The 14,811-nt window shown below is 45.7% G+C and overlaps 8 protein-coding genes across 9 annotated transcripts; 3 read left to right on the forward strand and 5 right to left on the reverse strand.

The window, feature by feature from the left end:
* Positions 1-102: 102 nt before the first annotated feature.
* On the reverse strand, positions 103-1,751 carry FOIG_04871 (uncharacterized protein). The gene has a single exon (XM_031203196.1). It carries the CDS (start codon positions 1,540-1,542, stop codon positions 409-411), a length of 1,134 nt encoding a protein of 377 aa, XP_031066775.1. The 5' UTR covers positions 1,543-1,751; the 3' UTR covers positions 103-408.
* Positions 1,752-2,126: 375 nt separating this feature from the next.
* Positions 2,127-4,072, forward strand: FOIG_04872 (uncharacterized protein). 2 transcript variants are annotated; one of them, XM_031203197.1, is made up of 4 exons: positions 2,127-3,036; positions 3,086-3,319; positions 3,370-3,690; positions 3,739-4,072. In XM_031203197.1, exons 1-4 carry the CDS (start codon positions 2,200-2,202, stop codon positions 3,856-3,858), a joined length of 1,512 nt encoding a protein of 503 aa, XP_031066776.1. In that variant the 5' UTR covers positions 2,127-2,199; the 3' UTR covers positions 3,859-4,072. The 2 variants fall into 2 exon arrangements, with proteins under 2 accessions (XP_031066776.1, XP_031066777.1); XM_031203198.1 differs by lacking the exons at positions 3,370-3,690; positions 3,739-4,072 and having other exon boundaries at positions 3,086-3,356.
* Position 4,073: 1 nt separating this feature from the next.
* FOIG_04873 (uncharacterized protein) lies at positions 4,074-4,478 on the reverse strand (the record flags this gene model as incomplete). Its single annotated transcript, XM_031203199.1, has 2 exons — positions 4,074-4,317; positions 4,375-4,478. The coding sequence occupies 2 exons, from the start codon at positions 4,476-4,478 to the stop codon at positions 4,074-4,076; spliced, it is 348 nt and encodes a 115-aa protein (XP_031066778.1).
* A 499-nt stretch (positions 4,479-4,977) lies between these two features.
* FOIG_04874 (thioredoxin) lies at positions 4,978-5,534 on the reverse strand. Its single transcript, XM_031203200.1, has 3 exons — positions 5,440-5,534; positions 5,284-5,388; positions 4,978-5,227 (listed from the first exon to the last, which is right to left on the reverse strand). The coding sequence occupies exons 1-3, from the start codon at positions 5,460-5,462 to the stop codon at positions 5,038-5,040; spliced, it is 318 nt and encodes a 105-aa protein (XP_031066779.1). The 5' UTR covers positions 5,463-5,534; the 3' UTR covers positions 4,978-5,037.
* Positions 5,535-6,436: 902 nt separating this feature from the next.
* Positions 6,437-7,105, reverse strand: FOIG_04875 (uncharacterized protein; the record flags this gene model as incomplete). Its single annotated transcript, XM_031203201.1, has 2 exons — positions 6,437-6,965; positions 7,013-7,105. 2 exons carry the CDS (start codon positions 7,103-7,105, stop codon positions 6,633-6,635), a joined length of 426 nt encoding a protein of 141 aa, XP_031066780.1. The 3' UTR covers positions 6,437-6,632.
* A 2,687-nt stretch (positions 7,106-9,792) lies between these two features.
* Positions 9,793-11,712, forward strand: FOIG_04876 (amino-acid permease inda1; the record flags this gene model as incomplete). Its single annotated transcript, XM_031203202.1, has 3 exons — positions 9,793-10,086; positions 10,132-11,310; positions 11,359-11,712. The coding sequence occupies 3 exons, from the start codon at positions 9,793-9,795 to the stop codon at positions 11,617-11,619; spliced, it is 1,734 nt and encodes a 577-aa protein (XP_031066781.1). The 3' UTR covers positions 11,620-11,712.
* A 429-nt stretch (positions 11,713-12,141) lies between these two features.
* Positions 12,142-13,068, forward strand: FOIG_04877 (uncharacterized protein; the record flags this gene model as incomplete). The annotated part of the gene is made up of 1 exon (XM_031203203.1): positions 12,142-13,068. The coding sequence occupies one exon, from the start codon at positions 12,142-12,144 to the stop codon at positions 13,066-13,068; it is 927 nt and encodes a 308-aa protein (XP_031066782.1).
* Positions 13,069-13,329: 261 nt separating this feature from the next.
* FOIG_04878 (uncharacterized protein) lies at positions 13,330-14,541 on the reverse strand (the record flags this gene model as incomplete). Its single annotated transcript, XM_031203204.1, has 2 exons — positions 13,330-13,347; positions 13,522-14,541. 2 exons carry the CDS (start codon positions 14,539-14,541, stop codon positions 13,330-13,332), a joined length of 1,038 nt encoding a protein of 345 aa, XP_031066783.1.
* Positions 14,542-14,811: the final 270 nt, after the last annotated feature.

Here is a 14,811-nt window from a genome sequence, read left to right on the forward strand (position 1 = left end):
GAGCTGAAAACATCCAGGCCGATCACGAGAAGGAAGGCAATATTTTCACATCAATTAATTGGCCCCAGAGAGCAGTAGAACTTCTGATATTAGATTAAGGTGCTAAAATAATGCAATCTAAGACTTACTAAATTTGTATTAAATTATACCAAATATATATAAGTCTCTTAATTACTTAGGATAAAGGTCCTAAGTTTTCTATCTCCCTGTAGTGCCATAGATAGCCATTTCCACCCGGCGAGTAGTTCGTCAGCACCGAAAGCAACAGATTGTAATAAAGTCAGTACAATACGAACATTAGTTCTAGTTTTTCCTAAGTATGATCGTCGTCCTTTCGAAATAATGCAACTTCTGCGGGAGGACTTTGATTGACAAGACGTTGACTATCCTCTAGTCAATAAGGTAGATTTATGCAAAACGATCTAGTCGGAAATTCTCTAGTATAGGATCCGTCTCCCCAGTGAGAATCTGCCTGCTCAACAACTTCCCAACAAGAGCCCCATTCGTCACCCCAGAATGCATCACAGCAACACTAAGCCCACCCAACCCCGTCTCTCCAAGAATCGGTAGCCCATCTTCTGGCAAAACTCTATGTCCGATAGTGTAGTGGCTGAACTCAAGCTCTTCTCCGCCGATGACTGACTTTTGAAGTTTGGCGAAGAGCTCACGTGCTGTCTTTTCTGGATCGTCGCCTAGGTCGCCTCCAGCGTAGCTTGAACCGAAAAGTAAGGCTCCGTCGAGTGTTTGACGTATGTGTAGTTCGGGAGCGTTGATTACACCGTTGATTAGTTTCTTGGGGGTCGGTTTTGTGTTGGCGAGAAGACCTGCTGTGCTTTTGAGTGGGAGGGGAATGTTTTGCGATGCGAGCAGCGAGACGCTTCCGAGGCCTGCGGCTACGACGACATGGTCTGCAGGGATAGTTTCGCCGGAGGAGAGAGTAACGCCGCTGATATGGCCATCGGTCTTTGTGAAGCCTTTAACCTTGGTCTCGAGAACCTTGGCTCCGCTGTCTTTTGCTAGGCTGATCAGTAACTCAGCAGCCTTTTCGGCTTCCAGAGCTCCCTCTTGATCGTAACCAAGGCCCCATTCTGGAAGCTTCGTCTCTTCAATACGAGGTTCTCGCTTCGATATCTCCGTCTTGTCAACACGGATAACATCATATCCCCAAGCAGTCAGGTTCTTCTGCTCCTCCTCAAGTTCTCGGGGCGATTTATCCCAGCTTGTAGTACCTCCCCAATGAATGGGTAAGTTCTCAACAGCTTTCTCAATCTCTCTCCAGTGCTCAAGAGACCTAAGTCGAAAGTCGTAGTAGAACTTCTTATCCGATGAAGCAGCATTCAGCCAAGCGAATGAATTGGGAGTAGCTACTCCTCCGATATCTTCCGCGATGATGGTCACGTTTGTCTCGGGGGAGAGATGCCAAGCGATAGAGGCACCGACGATACCGCCGCCAACCACGACAACGTTGGAGTTTGCGACGCTCATATTGGGCACTTGAGACTTTTTATTCTCACTTTGAGAGCCATAGCGACCGTCGGACATGTTGAGTTTATATGTCTTGATATCTCAACGTCGTATCAACCCCGCCTTTGCCGGACGTTCTTCTTGAGCCCGAAATGAAGATATGATGTGCTTCGGCTATAGGATGATAATGTTGCATAAATTATGGAAACAACTCGGTTATGTAAAGCAACCTTCTTTAAAAGGAAGTGATCGTTATTGAGCAGCCACCAACCTCTGATGACGTGCGCTGCTTCGCGATAGATTTGAAGGTCCATCCGAGCTATTCTGATTGGTTAATCAAGTCTAGTCTAATCCTTCATGTTCGGTAACCCGACGATGCACTTTAAGCAACCTTCAACAACGTCCGCCAATTATGGAGGATAACGAAACGCCGTGTCTAGACGTGTTTCCTTTTTCCAAGACATTGATATCATCTCACATGTCCCGTGGCTTGTTTCTGACCCTTTAATCAAGGAAAACCACGTAATCATGCTGCATGTCTTTGATTGGGGTTACACAGTCGTCGTAAATTTACCAATCATGTCTTTATCTTTTTCAGCTGCGATTACCAAGATGGCCATCTCATATGCCCGATAGCAAAAGTAAATTGGGATTGAGATGATGTTTTTTATATATTCCTGATCAGTTCTGTTTGTTTCGTTTGTTTGTTGTTGTTTAGATCTTGAGCAGACCAGCATGGCTTCACCATTCTTTGAAAGGGGCCTCACATGGCTTCCGTACTTTATTGTTGCTCTCTTTACTTGGCTTCTTCTATCTTCGGCTATCTCTTGGTATCGTCTTCGACATATACCGGGTCCTTTCTTCGGAAAATTCTCATACCTATGGGTAGCTTACATCACCATCACCGGAACACAGCATGATCACTTGGTCAACCTCAATCGAAGCTACGGACCCATTGTCAGAGTCGGTCCAAACGAGGTCCTGGTCGATGACCCAGACTTGATTCGAAAGGTCTCAAGTACTCGAAATACGTATACCAAAGGAAATTGGTATCTCGGCGGCAAATTCAATCCGTATCACGACCCCATGTTCCAGATAACAGACCCAGTCCAACACGATCGGGTCAAGGCGAAGCTATCTCCAGCGTACAGTGGACGTGACGCTCCCAATCTCGAAGCCGTAGTCAACAGACAGGTCGGCAGTTTGATTCAGCTAATCAAGGAGAAATACACGTCTGCCCAAGGAGATTATCGTCCGATGGAAGGAACCAGAGTAACACGCCTTTTTGCACTCGATGTCATATCCAATCTGTCTCTTGGCCAAGAATTCGGCTATCTCAAAGCCGACTCTGACTTTCACGGGATCGTCAAGGCGCTCAATGAACATCTGTTGGTCATGACTCTTGCAACAGATATTCCATGGCTGAGAAACTTGATCTTTTCGCCTATGTTTCTGAAGCTGTTTGGGCCGACTGAGAATGATACCAAGGGGATTGGCCCGCTGATGAAGGTCGCGAATACCATTGTTCGCGAGCGATATGCTCCTGAAGCCGATGAGCAGCATGATATGCTGGTGGGTTTTTCTTGTGGCGTGCGGAAATCATATACTTACTTGGCAAAAGGGCTCGTTCAAGAGACATGGTTTAAGACTGGAGGAGTGCCAGGCTGAATCTTTATTCATGTTCGTAGCAGGATCAGAAACCACTGCCACGGTGATACGGGTTATTCTTCTCTACATTGTCGCCTCGCCTCACATATATCAGCGCCTTAGACAAGAGATCACGGAGGCGATATCTGAAGGTCGAGCTTCGAGCCCAATCACAGATGTCGAGTCTCGGCAATTACCTTACCTTCAGGTTCGCCAGACCTTGAACTACATATAAACATGCTAACTTTGGCCAAACAGGCAGTAATCTACGAAGGCATCCGAATTCGCCCAGCTACAACGGGAATGTTCTTCAAAGACGTCCCAGCCGGCGGAGAAACAATGCACGGAAAGTATATCCCAGCTGGTACATCAATCGGCATCAATGCATCCTCCCTTCTACGCTCCGAAGCACTCTTCGGACCTGATCCACAGGTCTTTCGACCAGAGAGGTATCTCGAAGTCGATAAAGATACCAGTGCTCAGATGAAGCGTGATGTCGAAATTGTGTTTGGTTATGGACGATGGATGTGTGCTGGAAAGCCTATTGCGTTCGTGGAACTGAACAAGGTTATTTTTGAGGTACGTAATTGAATCCTTATTGTGGTTGATCTTACTAACAGAATTCAGCTTCTTCGGGTTTTTGATTTTCAGCTCGTTGAGCCTGAAGTGGCGATGAAGTCGGAGAGTTATATGGTGTTCCATGACCAAAGTCTGATACTCAGGGTCACTGAAGCAGATCACAAATAGCGAAGGCGACTCAGAAAGACTGCTTCATTCAGTCTATATCAAATCAGTTGAATTACAATGTCTTACAACGGCGTCGTCTCAGTAGTCTCGAAAGCACGCTAAACTCTGTATAGTGATTGTAAGCTCTCAGCCACAGATCTAAGACGATGCTTGTTACTGCCGAAATAAAAAACCTGGGCTGTAATTCCCTGCAAGACGAGCTTTTCATCCCCAAGTTATCCTTCCACAACGGCATCCGTGCCCTTCTCAACGGTATCCATGTCCCTCTCAACATGCTTCTTCAGCAACTCCTCTATGGTCTTAAGGAATCCTGTATGGACCTCATCACACTTCGTGCCATCCTTATACATCACGGTAATAGGCAATGTCTGGATACCCAGCTCGTCAGAAACCTCTCTAACCGCATCAATGTCTAATTTGCAGAAGTAGACTGATGAGTATCTCGATGAATCAGAGTGTCTGTCAATTTCGTCAGGCTAGTCTATAGATGCCAAAACCTGAGTACTTTGATCTTACTTTTCGATGACGGGACTTATCAATCGACAAGGCCCGCTCCATGTAGTCCAGAAGTCAACAAGGTCTAATGGATGCTTCTCAAGGGCGTCTTTGAACTCCTCCATTCTTTAAATGTGTGAGTGTTTGGCTATGATATGGATACTGATGAGAGAAAGAACCAAGGGTTGACTTACGAATGGGTCTCGTGGACGACCATCTTGACCTTCCTTTGTTTAACGTGATATCTTGTAATGCTTCAATACTATCTCTGCGGAGTGTTGGCCAGCATTGGTTTATCAGCTTTCTGAAGCGAGATTCCATGCTGATTTATATTTCAACACTGATCACGAGTGTCAAACCTCGGGTTAAGAAGCCACGTAATGGTCACACCATAGCTCTTGTACTGTACATGTTTCCTAACTATAATACCTCGGTCAATATTGAAAGACCCTGTGACTATTGTGTAACTTTATTATGGTCGCACAAAGAGCCTCAGCATTGCCAAGGGTCATGGGATTAGCCGTTCTTTTGCACACGTACACCATGAATTTGAGCCACGAGGTACGGCAATCATGAAAGGGGAGTAGAGATACGGTTGGGTTAAGCAACAAACTTTTGTGTCACATGATGTGCCGAACCATATTCCCTGTCTAACATAGACAAAACACTGATTCCGAATGGCATCTAGCTCTTGTACTGTTGCACAAGCTTCTCTAACTTAGAAGGGTCTGCTCCCACAACCTCATCAGCCTTCTCGCCATCCTTGAAGAGCATGAAGGTAGGCATCGCTCGGATGCCGTACTCTTGAGAAATATCCTCAGCCTCGTCAACGTTGACCTTGACAAAGTAGATCGATTCAGTTGCTTCCGACAACCTGGTAGTAATGAGTAAGCTAAGTTGTACATATGCACGTTGACCGGCGGGACTTACTTCTCTACGACGGGGCTGATGAATCGGCATGGTCCGCACCATGGGGCCCAGAAGTCTACAAGGACGACTGTGTTCTTTTCAAGGGTATCCCTGAACTCGGAGAGGCTGTACACTGGTTAGCTTGACTTGTGAAGATTGAGAGATTACAACACTTACTTCTTGACTTCGTGGACTGTCATTTTGAGATGGTATTGCAATGGTGTTTGCTGAATATGATAGCTTTGAAAGTCTGAGAACCTCGAGGGTTTCGGGCATTATATACTGTGCCATGTTTCCCCTCACGTCAGGACGCGTCATAGTCTGATTGGCTCATCGGGCTTGCATCGTCGTGCATATTCCGTGTCTCCGTTGCCTTGGATTCAGAGACATTTTTGAAACCTTGGCGACTCATTTTCCTATTCTGATTATTGTGGCGTCCGTACGTGGTCAGATTTACTGAGCAACATCAGCGAGTTCCCCGCAATTTTGTGAAGCTGAATTGCAAGGGAGACCAATTGGCACGACGATCTTGTGAATTGTTGAGGCATTTAGCTATGACGTCTAAATTTGGAGCTCTTTGCAGCTGATCGGCTTGTGGCTGAAAGTTAATCTTCAGACCTTTAGCGTGGTCCCTAGAGGCGGGGAGTGCCGAGTTGGTGATCAGTCAGCTGTTTAGTGAGACATTGTGCTAAGCCAGACTATAAGAGTGATGCTCATTACTAGTCGGTCTCATAATTTACAGACTACCTCGGATGTATTCTTATCTGGGGCTCGGACTATTTACTAAAGCCTCAGGGTTATAGGCTGCGTTGATGATGTATGTCAACTCTGCCATGCTAAGCTCGTATTTCATCACTGCGCGTGCCGTGTCTCACATGCAAAACATTACAGCAGGCTAACAAATCACAAGGCAAACACTATCCCTCGTGGTATGCATGTCTTGTTCGTTGTCAGATTGATTGACCTCAGCGAGCCTCATCAGTGGATTGCAGGATAGTCGTCTAGTATTTCTGGCCAAGATTAGGAAGGTGGCTTACAAGCTACTATTGGCGATACCTGATTGACTACTAAATAATTACTAATCAAAACCGAAGCATATGCCGGTGTGTTTACATACTCAAAACTTTGGCATGTCACCGTTATTTCAACTCACTAGATCGGTGCACCGAAAATATCGGGCTTACATCAGATTGTCCTGTACCATGATGTCCAGGGTTTATGAGACACCTTCTTGGAAACATATACAATTTCGTACTTGTGGTCATAAATCTTCAGTATAAACAGTAGAACCCGCTTCAAGTCGGCCGAGCTTAAACCAATAACATTGGAACTCCATACAACGACTCAAGCTTCCATTTCTCACAATACACCTAAGGAAACTTGCTCCGGCAAGAAGAATCAGCACCAGTGGCGCCAGCACTCTGACATCTGCGTCTCCAGTCACAGTTATCGAAGCTCGAAGCACCGCCACCAAAAGTCTTGACGTTGCACTCCTTGTACTGGGTATTCGCACCGTACTCTCGCGTGTTGGGCTCCATTCCACCCTTGAAGTGATCGCAAACGGTCTGGGTGGCGCCGTTGTTGGGAACGCCGTTGCTGTCGTAGCAGTGGCAGCTTTCGTAGCTGGCGCATGCGGAAGCGAATGCTGAGAGGGTGAGGAGACCGAGGATTGAGACCTTCATTTTGATGGGAAAAGGCAGGTGCTGTAAGAGTTAGGCTTTGTGAGAAACTTTGAGGATTAGGTATATACCTTATTTGATGGGCTGTTCGACTGAAGCTTGGGGTTTGTGATGCTGAGAGTTGTGATATGGATAGTTCTTTTCTTGAGGAGATCTAAGCACATATTTATACCCAAAATTACAGCTCAATAATCCCTATTCTCAGTACGTCAACTCGAAAGATCATCGATCTCATGGTCTCCAGTAATTCTCAACAGGCGTAACTACTCCGGACTTGCCAGGACTTCGGAAACTCATGACAAGAATACGAGGTATTCCTGATCTTCCAACTTCTCACAGTGATGCCAAGAAACATCGCCAAGACTTAGTTTGCTATAATCGCACATATTTTCATAGGTTTGTGATCGGTAAATCGGACTCTAGTTCCTTGGCAAATCAGGGGTCGAACTACTTATACAACTGCCGAAAACTCTGTACTCGTCTATTCACAGAATACCCCATAAAAGTCTCAAACTAAAATACTAGCGGTCAAAATAAGGTTTTACATATAGTAATATGTGACCAGTTCCGCGGATTCTCGCTTGGGGAGCTCGCAGATGATACGATGCGAAGTTCCCGTTGAAGAGATATCATGACTCGCGATATAGGTCATTGACCAGTCACAAAGCCATGTGTACTCGCTTTCTGTGATTGAGGGACGCGCTCCAATCGGATTCATCCCTTGAACACGAACCTACATGATCCAATGTGAGGATGGTCTGGAAATAAATTTAGGAAGTCAAGTTCGCGTATGTTCCGCGTAAAACGCTAACATAATCAGGGTAAAGAATTCCGTTTCTTATTTCTCACCTCTCATTTGCTAGCTCACATCTACCTCGATATTGACCAAACTTAAAGAACTTGGCTCGGCATTGGCTTAATGGATCCCTCTATCCTCTTACTCAACCTGGAATGGATAGTCCATTATCCCGCTCCACTTTGTCCAGAATACCTCCGTTGGCCACCCCCTTACGGAAGTACGACTTCAATATGTGTCATAGCAGGAAACACTAAAATTATAGTGAAAGGCTCAACCTCGTGATCCAAAGACTTCAACTTCCACAAGCAAGAGACCAACTCATAGAGAGTCAAATGTTCTGCCTTTACACACATGATAGCATCCGCCATCGTTTCAAGCTACACACAAGATCTACTCCACCCTCACTCAATGCACTCTATCCCTGCTAGACTCTCCATGATGAAGTGCCCAATTGCCCCAAACTCATGGTAGGGCATCATGTAGCCTTCGCTTTGCCCACTGTCAACTCGGTGTAAGGTTTCTCTGTCTCCATAATTCTGAGGCCTTAGCTTTCATGATCCTAGCCCTTTTTCAAGATTGACTGTATCCAGACGCTCCTCCCGAGTATCCCGAGAAGGCTCTCGCAGACAATCACCCCGTCGCCAGCGCCTTTCTCGTCAAGACCCTCGATTTGATGTCTTGGAGTCCTGAAAGCTAGTCCAACCAAACATATTACTTGGTATCCCATCTGCAAAACCAATCATCGTCTTATACTGAGTCTTCAAAATTATATTATCCCTCGATACCTTCCAAACATCCCAAGTCGTCAGAGCTGTGACATTACCGTATACACCAGCCGGCCAATCATCCTTGTAGTATGAAGATGTCAAAATACATCAGGAACAACTTTCGGCACCGGACCACCACGAGTCTTTTACACAAAAGGGGCTTCGTCTAGTTTCCATAGTAGTTGTAGATGAAAGTGTCTGCAGGGGCGAATAGTGCCAGATCGCCTGCCCAGCCGAGCCAGTCGCTGTATTGAGGACTGCCTATTAAGGTGGATGAGATTGCTCTTCATGGTCCGGCAGATGTTAGAGAAGAGCTTAGTGGCTAATTCTTGGAGCATAAGAAATCAAGGGCTTCGTCCAAATAGGGCATTTTCTAGTGTAATTCACTTAGAGGGCAATCGGATGATATCTACATTACCTTTATTGCCTCCATTCTTGTTGTTGCTGGTTTATCTGTTTGTTATTCTGTTTATCTCAAAATTTGGTAGCAATCCTACTCTAGCGGGTGATGGAGGCAATTCGGGAATAAGTGACCGTCCATCGGCTCCGATCATGGCTCCACCACGATCCGCTGAGCCGCAACTTTTTTACGTTATAGAGACAAGGATGTCTCTGACTTGAAGATTTACAGAGTGGGCTTATTAGACTTGGGAGTAACGTAATAAGATAGATCTTGATTGATCGTCGAATCAGTTCACCAGTTAAGTTGCATGAGGCTTTTGATAAACGAAAATCTCGATATCGACATTGCTGCTGTGAGAATTTGACCTCGGTATTAGACAGTGGCAAATTGGTCGAACCACTCAACTTGACTCATTGAATGATTGAAAAATCTCTGTTTCTCGTGAATTAACATGTTTTCAGAAACACTAGAGTCATAATCTCTACTGTTACTTATCACGATATCTTAGATTCTTTATGTTTTAAAGTCTTGTAGACAATTTTCTCCAACTTTTCAATGTGGAGACGCAAAACCTCCAAATCTCCTGGAGTAGATACCCTCATTATCAATACCAACCCCTTCCCCATGGAGATTTACGTAAATAACCAATTCAATATCTGGAGTAGTAACCAAAACTCCTCCTTAGATCGTGGAGATTCAATGGCGATTAATGAAAATTTTGCATCCAGAGTCATGACCATGCCATGTGTGGGCCTAATAGCGTTGTTACTATGGGGCCTCTGATCTTTTTTATAATGGGGCCATTTAGCAAGAACTTTTTTCTTTTTTCCTTAATTCCTCACTCTTTTCCGTTTTTTAGGTGATTCCTTGAATTTGGCTATCATGGCTGTTGAAAAAGTCATATCTGATTCTCCCGTCGTTGGAGAAAAAGGCGTAATGGCTGATGAAAACGCTCCTACGAAAGAAACCTTCACTGCAACGGGTGAAGAATATGAGCAGGATGATTTCATGACGAGGACGGGATTGAACGCCAAGTCTTTTACTAGGAAGCATTATGGACTTGGGCTTGTGGAATTGGATCGCAAGATGAAGCCGAGACATCTTCAGATGGTTGCTATTGGAGGATCGATCGGTGCTGGATTCTTTGTTGGATCTGGTTCGGCTTTGAGTAAAGGTGTAAGTGTGCCCTTCACTCAATTGAGTATTTACTGATGGCCTCAGGGGCCTGCTACGTTGTTTATCGACTTCTTCCTCGTTGGAGTCATGGTTTTCAATGTTGTCTACGCAATGGGTGAACTAGCCGTCATGTATCCCATCTCTGGCGGTTTTTATACGTATGCGGCTCGTTTCATCGACCCGTCTTTTGGTTTCGCCATGGCGTGGAACTACACTCTTCAATGGGCTGCTACACTTCCTCTCGAACTCACCGTCTGCGCTATTACTATCCAGTACTGGTCTCCTGACATCTCCCCCGGAGTCTGGATCGCCGTGTTTCTCGCTGCTATTACCATCCTCAACATGTTCGGCACGCTAGGATACGCTGAGGAAGAATTCTGGGCTGCGTGCTTCAAACTCACATCGATTTCTATCTTTATGATAATCGCACTGGTGTTGGTTTGTGGCGGGGGTCCGTCGAGTGGGAGCTACGATACGTATCAGGGCTTTAAGCTGTGGCATGACCCTGGTGCTTTCAAGAATGGATTTAAGGGATTTTGCTCTGTTTTCGTAACAGCGGCGTTTTCGTTTGCTGGTTCGGAACTTGTGGGTTTGGCAGCTGCTGAGTCTCGAAATCCTACTGCTTCGGTTCCTGCAGCTATCAAGCAGGTCTTTTGGAGAATCTGCTTGTTTTACATTGTTGCGCTGCTGTTCGTTGGATTGTTGATCAGCTGCAATGATGAGAATCTTCTCAGCTCGAGTTCTTACTCCAACAGCGCAGCTTCACCTTTCGTCCTTGTTGGGAAATATTCCGGCCTCAAGGGCCTTGATCACTACATGAACGCCGTCATCCTCTCATCCGTCTTATCCCTCGGCATCGCCTCAGTGTATGGCGGATCGCGCACACTTCTTGCCCTTGCGCAGCAGGGTTTTGCGCCAAAGATCTTTACTTGGGTTGATCGAGCGGGTCGGCCTTTACCGTCTGTTGGATTCATCATTGCTTTTGGATGCCTTGCTTTCTTGAACCTTGATGCAGCTGGTCCTGTTATTTTTGACTGGCTTTTGGCTTTGTCGGGATTGGCCATGCTTGTTTGCTGGGGATCGATCTGTCTTGCGCATATTCGATTTAGAGCGGCGTGGAAGTATAATGGACATACGCTCGATGAAATCCCGTTCAAGGCTATTGGTGGCGTTTGGGGATCATGGTTGGGGTTGATCTTTGTTGTTGTCATTCTCATTGCTCAGGTAAGGCCCAAATCTTCATTGTGCAGAACATCGGCTAACATTTCTCAGTTCTACGTGGCCATTGTCGCCCCTGTTGGCGAGTCCGGAATGGGTACTGTTGAGGATTTCTTCATGCAATATCTTGGACTCCCTATTGTGCTGGCTTTCTGGGCTGGAGGATATCTCTGGAAGAGGACAAGTTGGATCAGCATTGAGAAGATTGATATCGATACGGGCCGACGTGAACATGATTGGGAGGCTATCAATGCTTGGAGGACAGAGCTCGCTACGTTTCCCTGGTGGAAGCGATTGAGGTATACTTTGTTCTAGTTTAAAAGGTCTGATGGGTATAGATAGACTATAGAGTTTAGAGTTTATGACTATGAGAATATTTTATCATACGATTTCGATATTGAAGCCAGATTTGAAAGCTTCTAAATATTGGCGAAATTATCCAAGACCTAGATTAGCCCCTCGCCTAGGTATATTCAATTTCTTACCAGCCGGTTTTCGGTCTGTTGTCCGTTTTGCTGTGTTCACTTTCACCACTCTGATCCGGTTCCTTTGTGTGTAGATGATAGACCATCTTATCTCATCACGTTCACTAACTACTGACGAATTGACTCATTTGTTCATAAGCACAGCAAACTGTTCACAGCATCATGGCCGGCCACAGTTCTGAATCAATGCCTCTAAAAGAACGACATATCTACCTAACCCGCCACGGCTTTTCCGCAAGACTTTTCCCACACTTGAACTGGACTGAGCCAACCTGAAAGGAACTGGACCTTTCAGCTAAATCGCACTGCTACCACGGCTCCGAATCTCAAAGAGATTCAATTACAAGCTAATATGGACACTACCATGAACAACGCAGACCCGCAGTCATATTCTGACTTCCCATGGGACTCACTAATCGACACATTTCCTTTCCTGACCAACCAAGTCTACCAAGCACTATCCTTCCAACTAGAATTCTTTCGCAATATGAGCACCATGAACCTCCCTCTTCCTGAAGATGCTAACGCAAAAGAAAAATTGGAGACAATCCTCGATAAAGCAAAACTCATCAATGAACTGATGTCCAGTTTGGCTCACAGCTCTGAACTTCTCATTGAGTTGAAGAATATGGAACATGACGAGATGGTCGATGCAAGGAGAGAGGAAGTCAGCAGCATGATTGATGAGGCGGGGGAGAATATGGAAAAGGTTATTACTATGCAGAAAGAGGAAGTTGAGAGAGGACTGAGGCAGGGAGTTGCTGAACCGGGACTGGCGGAAGTCCAGGATCAACAAAGACGTACAGAACAGGAAAAGTTTTTGCAACAAAGGATTAGTGAGCTAGGTTTGGGAGCTCCAGGACCTTCAGAAACACGGTTACCGTCTGTGCAGCCACCAGCTCACCAGCAGAGTCATTTGCCACCACAAAGCACTATACCACAGCAAATTCCAGGGCTTCACCATGCTTCTTCTGCACTACCAACGGGAAATCAAGGATACAATCCAGTACCACTACACAACCCAGTGCCGGCACACAGCCAGGCACCAGGACATGGCCAGGTCCCAGCATACCCCCTCCCTCAAACAGTCCCCATACAGAGACGAGATAGTGTATACACGGAAACAAGCACCACAAGCTCTGATGACTCTGAGATTCTCAGGATGATGGATAAGGAGCTGAAGAAGCAAAAACAAAAAGACAGAGCTGCCAAGAGAACGGCAAAGATGAAGAAAGAGCGGGAGAGGGGCGACTTTTGTAAGCGCTGTGGGCGTTGTTGAGAGCTATACACCTGTAAATATAGAGGATAATTCATAATATAATGGTGCAGGTAGTAGTAAATATCATGTTTCTCAACAGGATGTCTTGTTCTACAGGTGCAAGTGGGCACCCTGATCAGCAAGATTTAGCTCATTGAGCCAATTTGATGAAATGCTTCCCAGTCTAACTGTAAGAAATCTTCAAGACCTCTTTTCTAAATGATAAAAAGACTTAGGTAAGTTTAGTATATCTTTTCTAAATAATAAAAGAGTTTAGTAAGTTTAGTATATCTTAGCAAGCTATTAGACTAGTTTATTACAGCACGTTGATTTAAAGTCAGAAGTTTTAATGCAAATAACTTGATAATCTCATTATAACTACCTATTATCAAAGCCAACCCCCTCCATCACTTCTTATACATAAGTATCTCCCATCAAGAGAATTGCCGAAAGACTACAAGTTTTGTCCGCTACGTGCCACAGTTCTCGCCTACATTTGAGTCGCCAAACTTCAGCGATATCTTCTCCAGGCTTCACAATAGTCTTGAGTCTCTCAAGAATCTTGCTCATTCTGTCCGGAAAGACATTGCCCGAGTATTTCAGCCACTGTCTCGCCATGAGCCCAATCTTTTCGAAGTCTCCACTTTCATTTTCGACCATCTTTGGGAAGAGCTTCTTTGGCAAGAGTCCTTCTGTGTCTATCATTGCATCCCAGCAAATGACATGGTATAGCTCTACAGGTCGGTCAGCTCCTTCGCCCGTAGCAATCTGTGGCCAGTTGATCTTCATCCGGTACGGCTCATCCATCGCAGCAATTAGTTGCCTGCGGTGTAGGCATAAGTTGTCGGTCGAGCAACTTCCCTCGCCTTGAGAACTAGCTAGCACTAGCTGAATCAACTGGTGACGATCTCTTTCGTGAGTTTTTTCCAGGCTGGTCATGAGGGCTTCTCCGAGTTCTCGGAGGCCGAGCATACGGGGCGAAACTTTTGCTGGCTCATGTGACGGGCTGGGAATGTCTTGGTCGTGTCCAACCCACCAGGAAGACCTTTGTAGTGGTGGACTTGAGAACCGTGGTGGAGTCGAAGGCCGCCGTTGTGAAGTTGAAGGCTGTGGTTTGTCTGAAAGCCATGGTGGAGGTGAAAGAGGTGAACTGCTGCGTTGAGATGGTGGTGCAACATCAGGAGTATCGACGGCAGGATCTTGGCGCGCATCCACAGTCGAGGGTGTCTCAAAAGGAGTCGGAATAGAGTCGTGATCAGCCTGAACATGCTTAACCGATGGAATATTCTCAAGTTGTTCTGCTTCTTCTGTCACAGTGGCACGTTTACGTTTCTGGCCAGTGGTACGTTTTGGTCTCCGACCATCGGCCGAATCTGGCGTTTGCGTAAGGTCGACGGTGATGGAGGTTTGGGGTCCTGAAGATCCTGAAGGTGGAGGGACGGTGATGAAAGGGTTGGGATCTTTTGATATCTCATCGTCGTTAAACTCGCACATGATGTTTTGATATGATACGGTATAGTCTTGATGGATGATGATGATGATGACGATCGATGAAGAGTAAAAGTTTGTAGAGTACAAGTTGGCCTGGTAGATGCCTTTCCATGAGTACCTTGGTTAGCCAAGTATTATGAGAGAAAGCACTGCTGTGAGAGGAAGTTGCAAGTCCATAGAGTGCATACCCAGGTAGGCTAGGGGAGGCAAGAAACTTTAGGACCTTCATCCTACCTAAGATATGAAAATACTTAGGTAAGTTTATGATACCTT

This window comes from Fusarium odoratissimum, assembly GCF_000260195.1.
Source record: "Fusarium odoratissimum NRRL 54006 unplaced genomic scaffold supercont1.6, whole genome shotgun sequence".
Lineage (NCBI taxonomy): Eukaryota > Fungi > Ascomycota > Sordariomycetes > Hypocreales > Nectriaceae > Fusarium > Fusarium odoratissimum.

What these genes read in the sequence shown, in the direction of transcription:
- FOIG_04871 (XM_031203196.1), bottom strand. Translation starts at nt 1,542, where the DNA reads ATGTCCGACGGTCGCTATGGCTCTCAAAGTGAGAATAAAAAGTCTCAA.
- FOIG_04874 (XM_031203200.1), bottom strand. Translation starts at nt 5,462, where the DNA reads ATGACAGTCCACGAAGTCAAGAA. An exon ending in ACAGTCCACGAAGTCAAGAA is followed by an intron (nt 5,389 to 5,439) that starts GTAAGTGTTGTA and finishes ACCAGTGTACAG; the next exon opens with CCTCTCCGAGTTCAGGGATA. An exon ending in ATCAGCCCCGTCGTAGAGAA is followed by an intron (nt 5,228 to 5,283) that starts GTAAGTCCCGCC and finishes CATTACTACCAG; the next exon opens with GTTGTCGGAAGCAACTGAAT.
- FOIG_04872 (XM_031203197.1), top strand. Translation starts at nt 2,200, where the DNA reads ATGGCTTCACCATTCTTTGAAAGGGGCCTCACATGGCTTCCGTACTTT. An exon ending in GGCAATTACCTTACCTTCAG is followed by an intron (nt 3,320 to 3,369) that starts GTTCGCCAGACC and finishes TTGGCCAAACAG; the next exon opens with GCAGTAATCTACGAAGGCAT. An exon ending in TGAACAAGGTTATTTTTGAG is followed by an intron (nt 3,691 to 3,738) that starts GTACGTAATTGA and finishes AACAGAATTCAG; the next exon opens with CTTCTTCGGGTTTTTGATTT.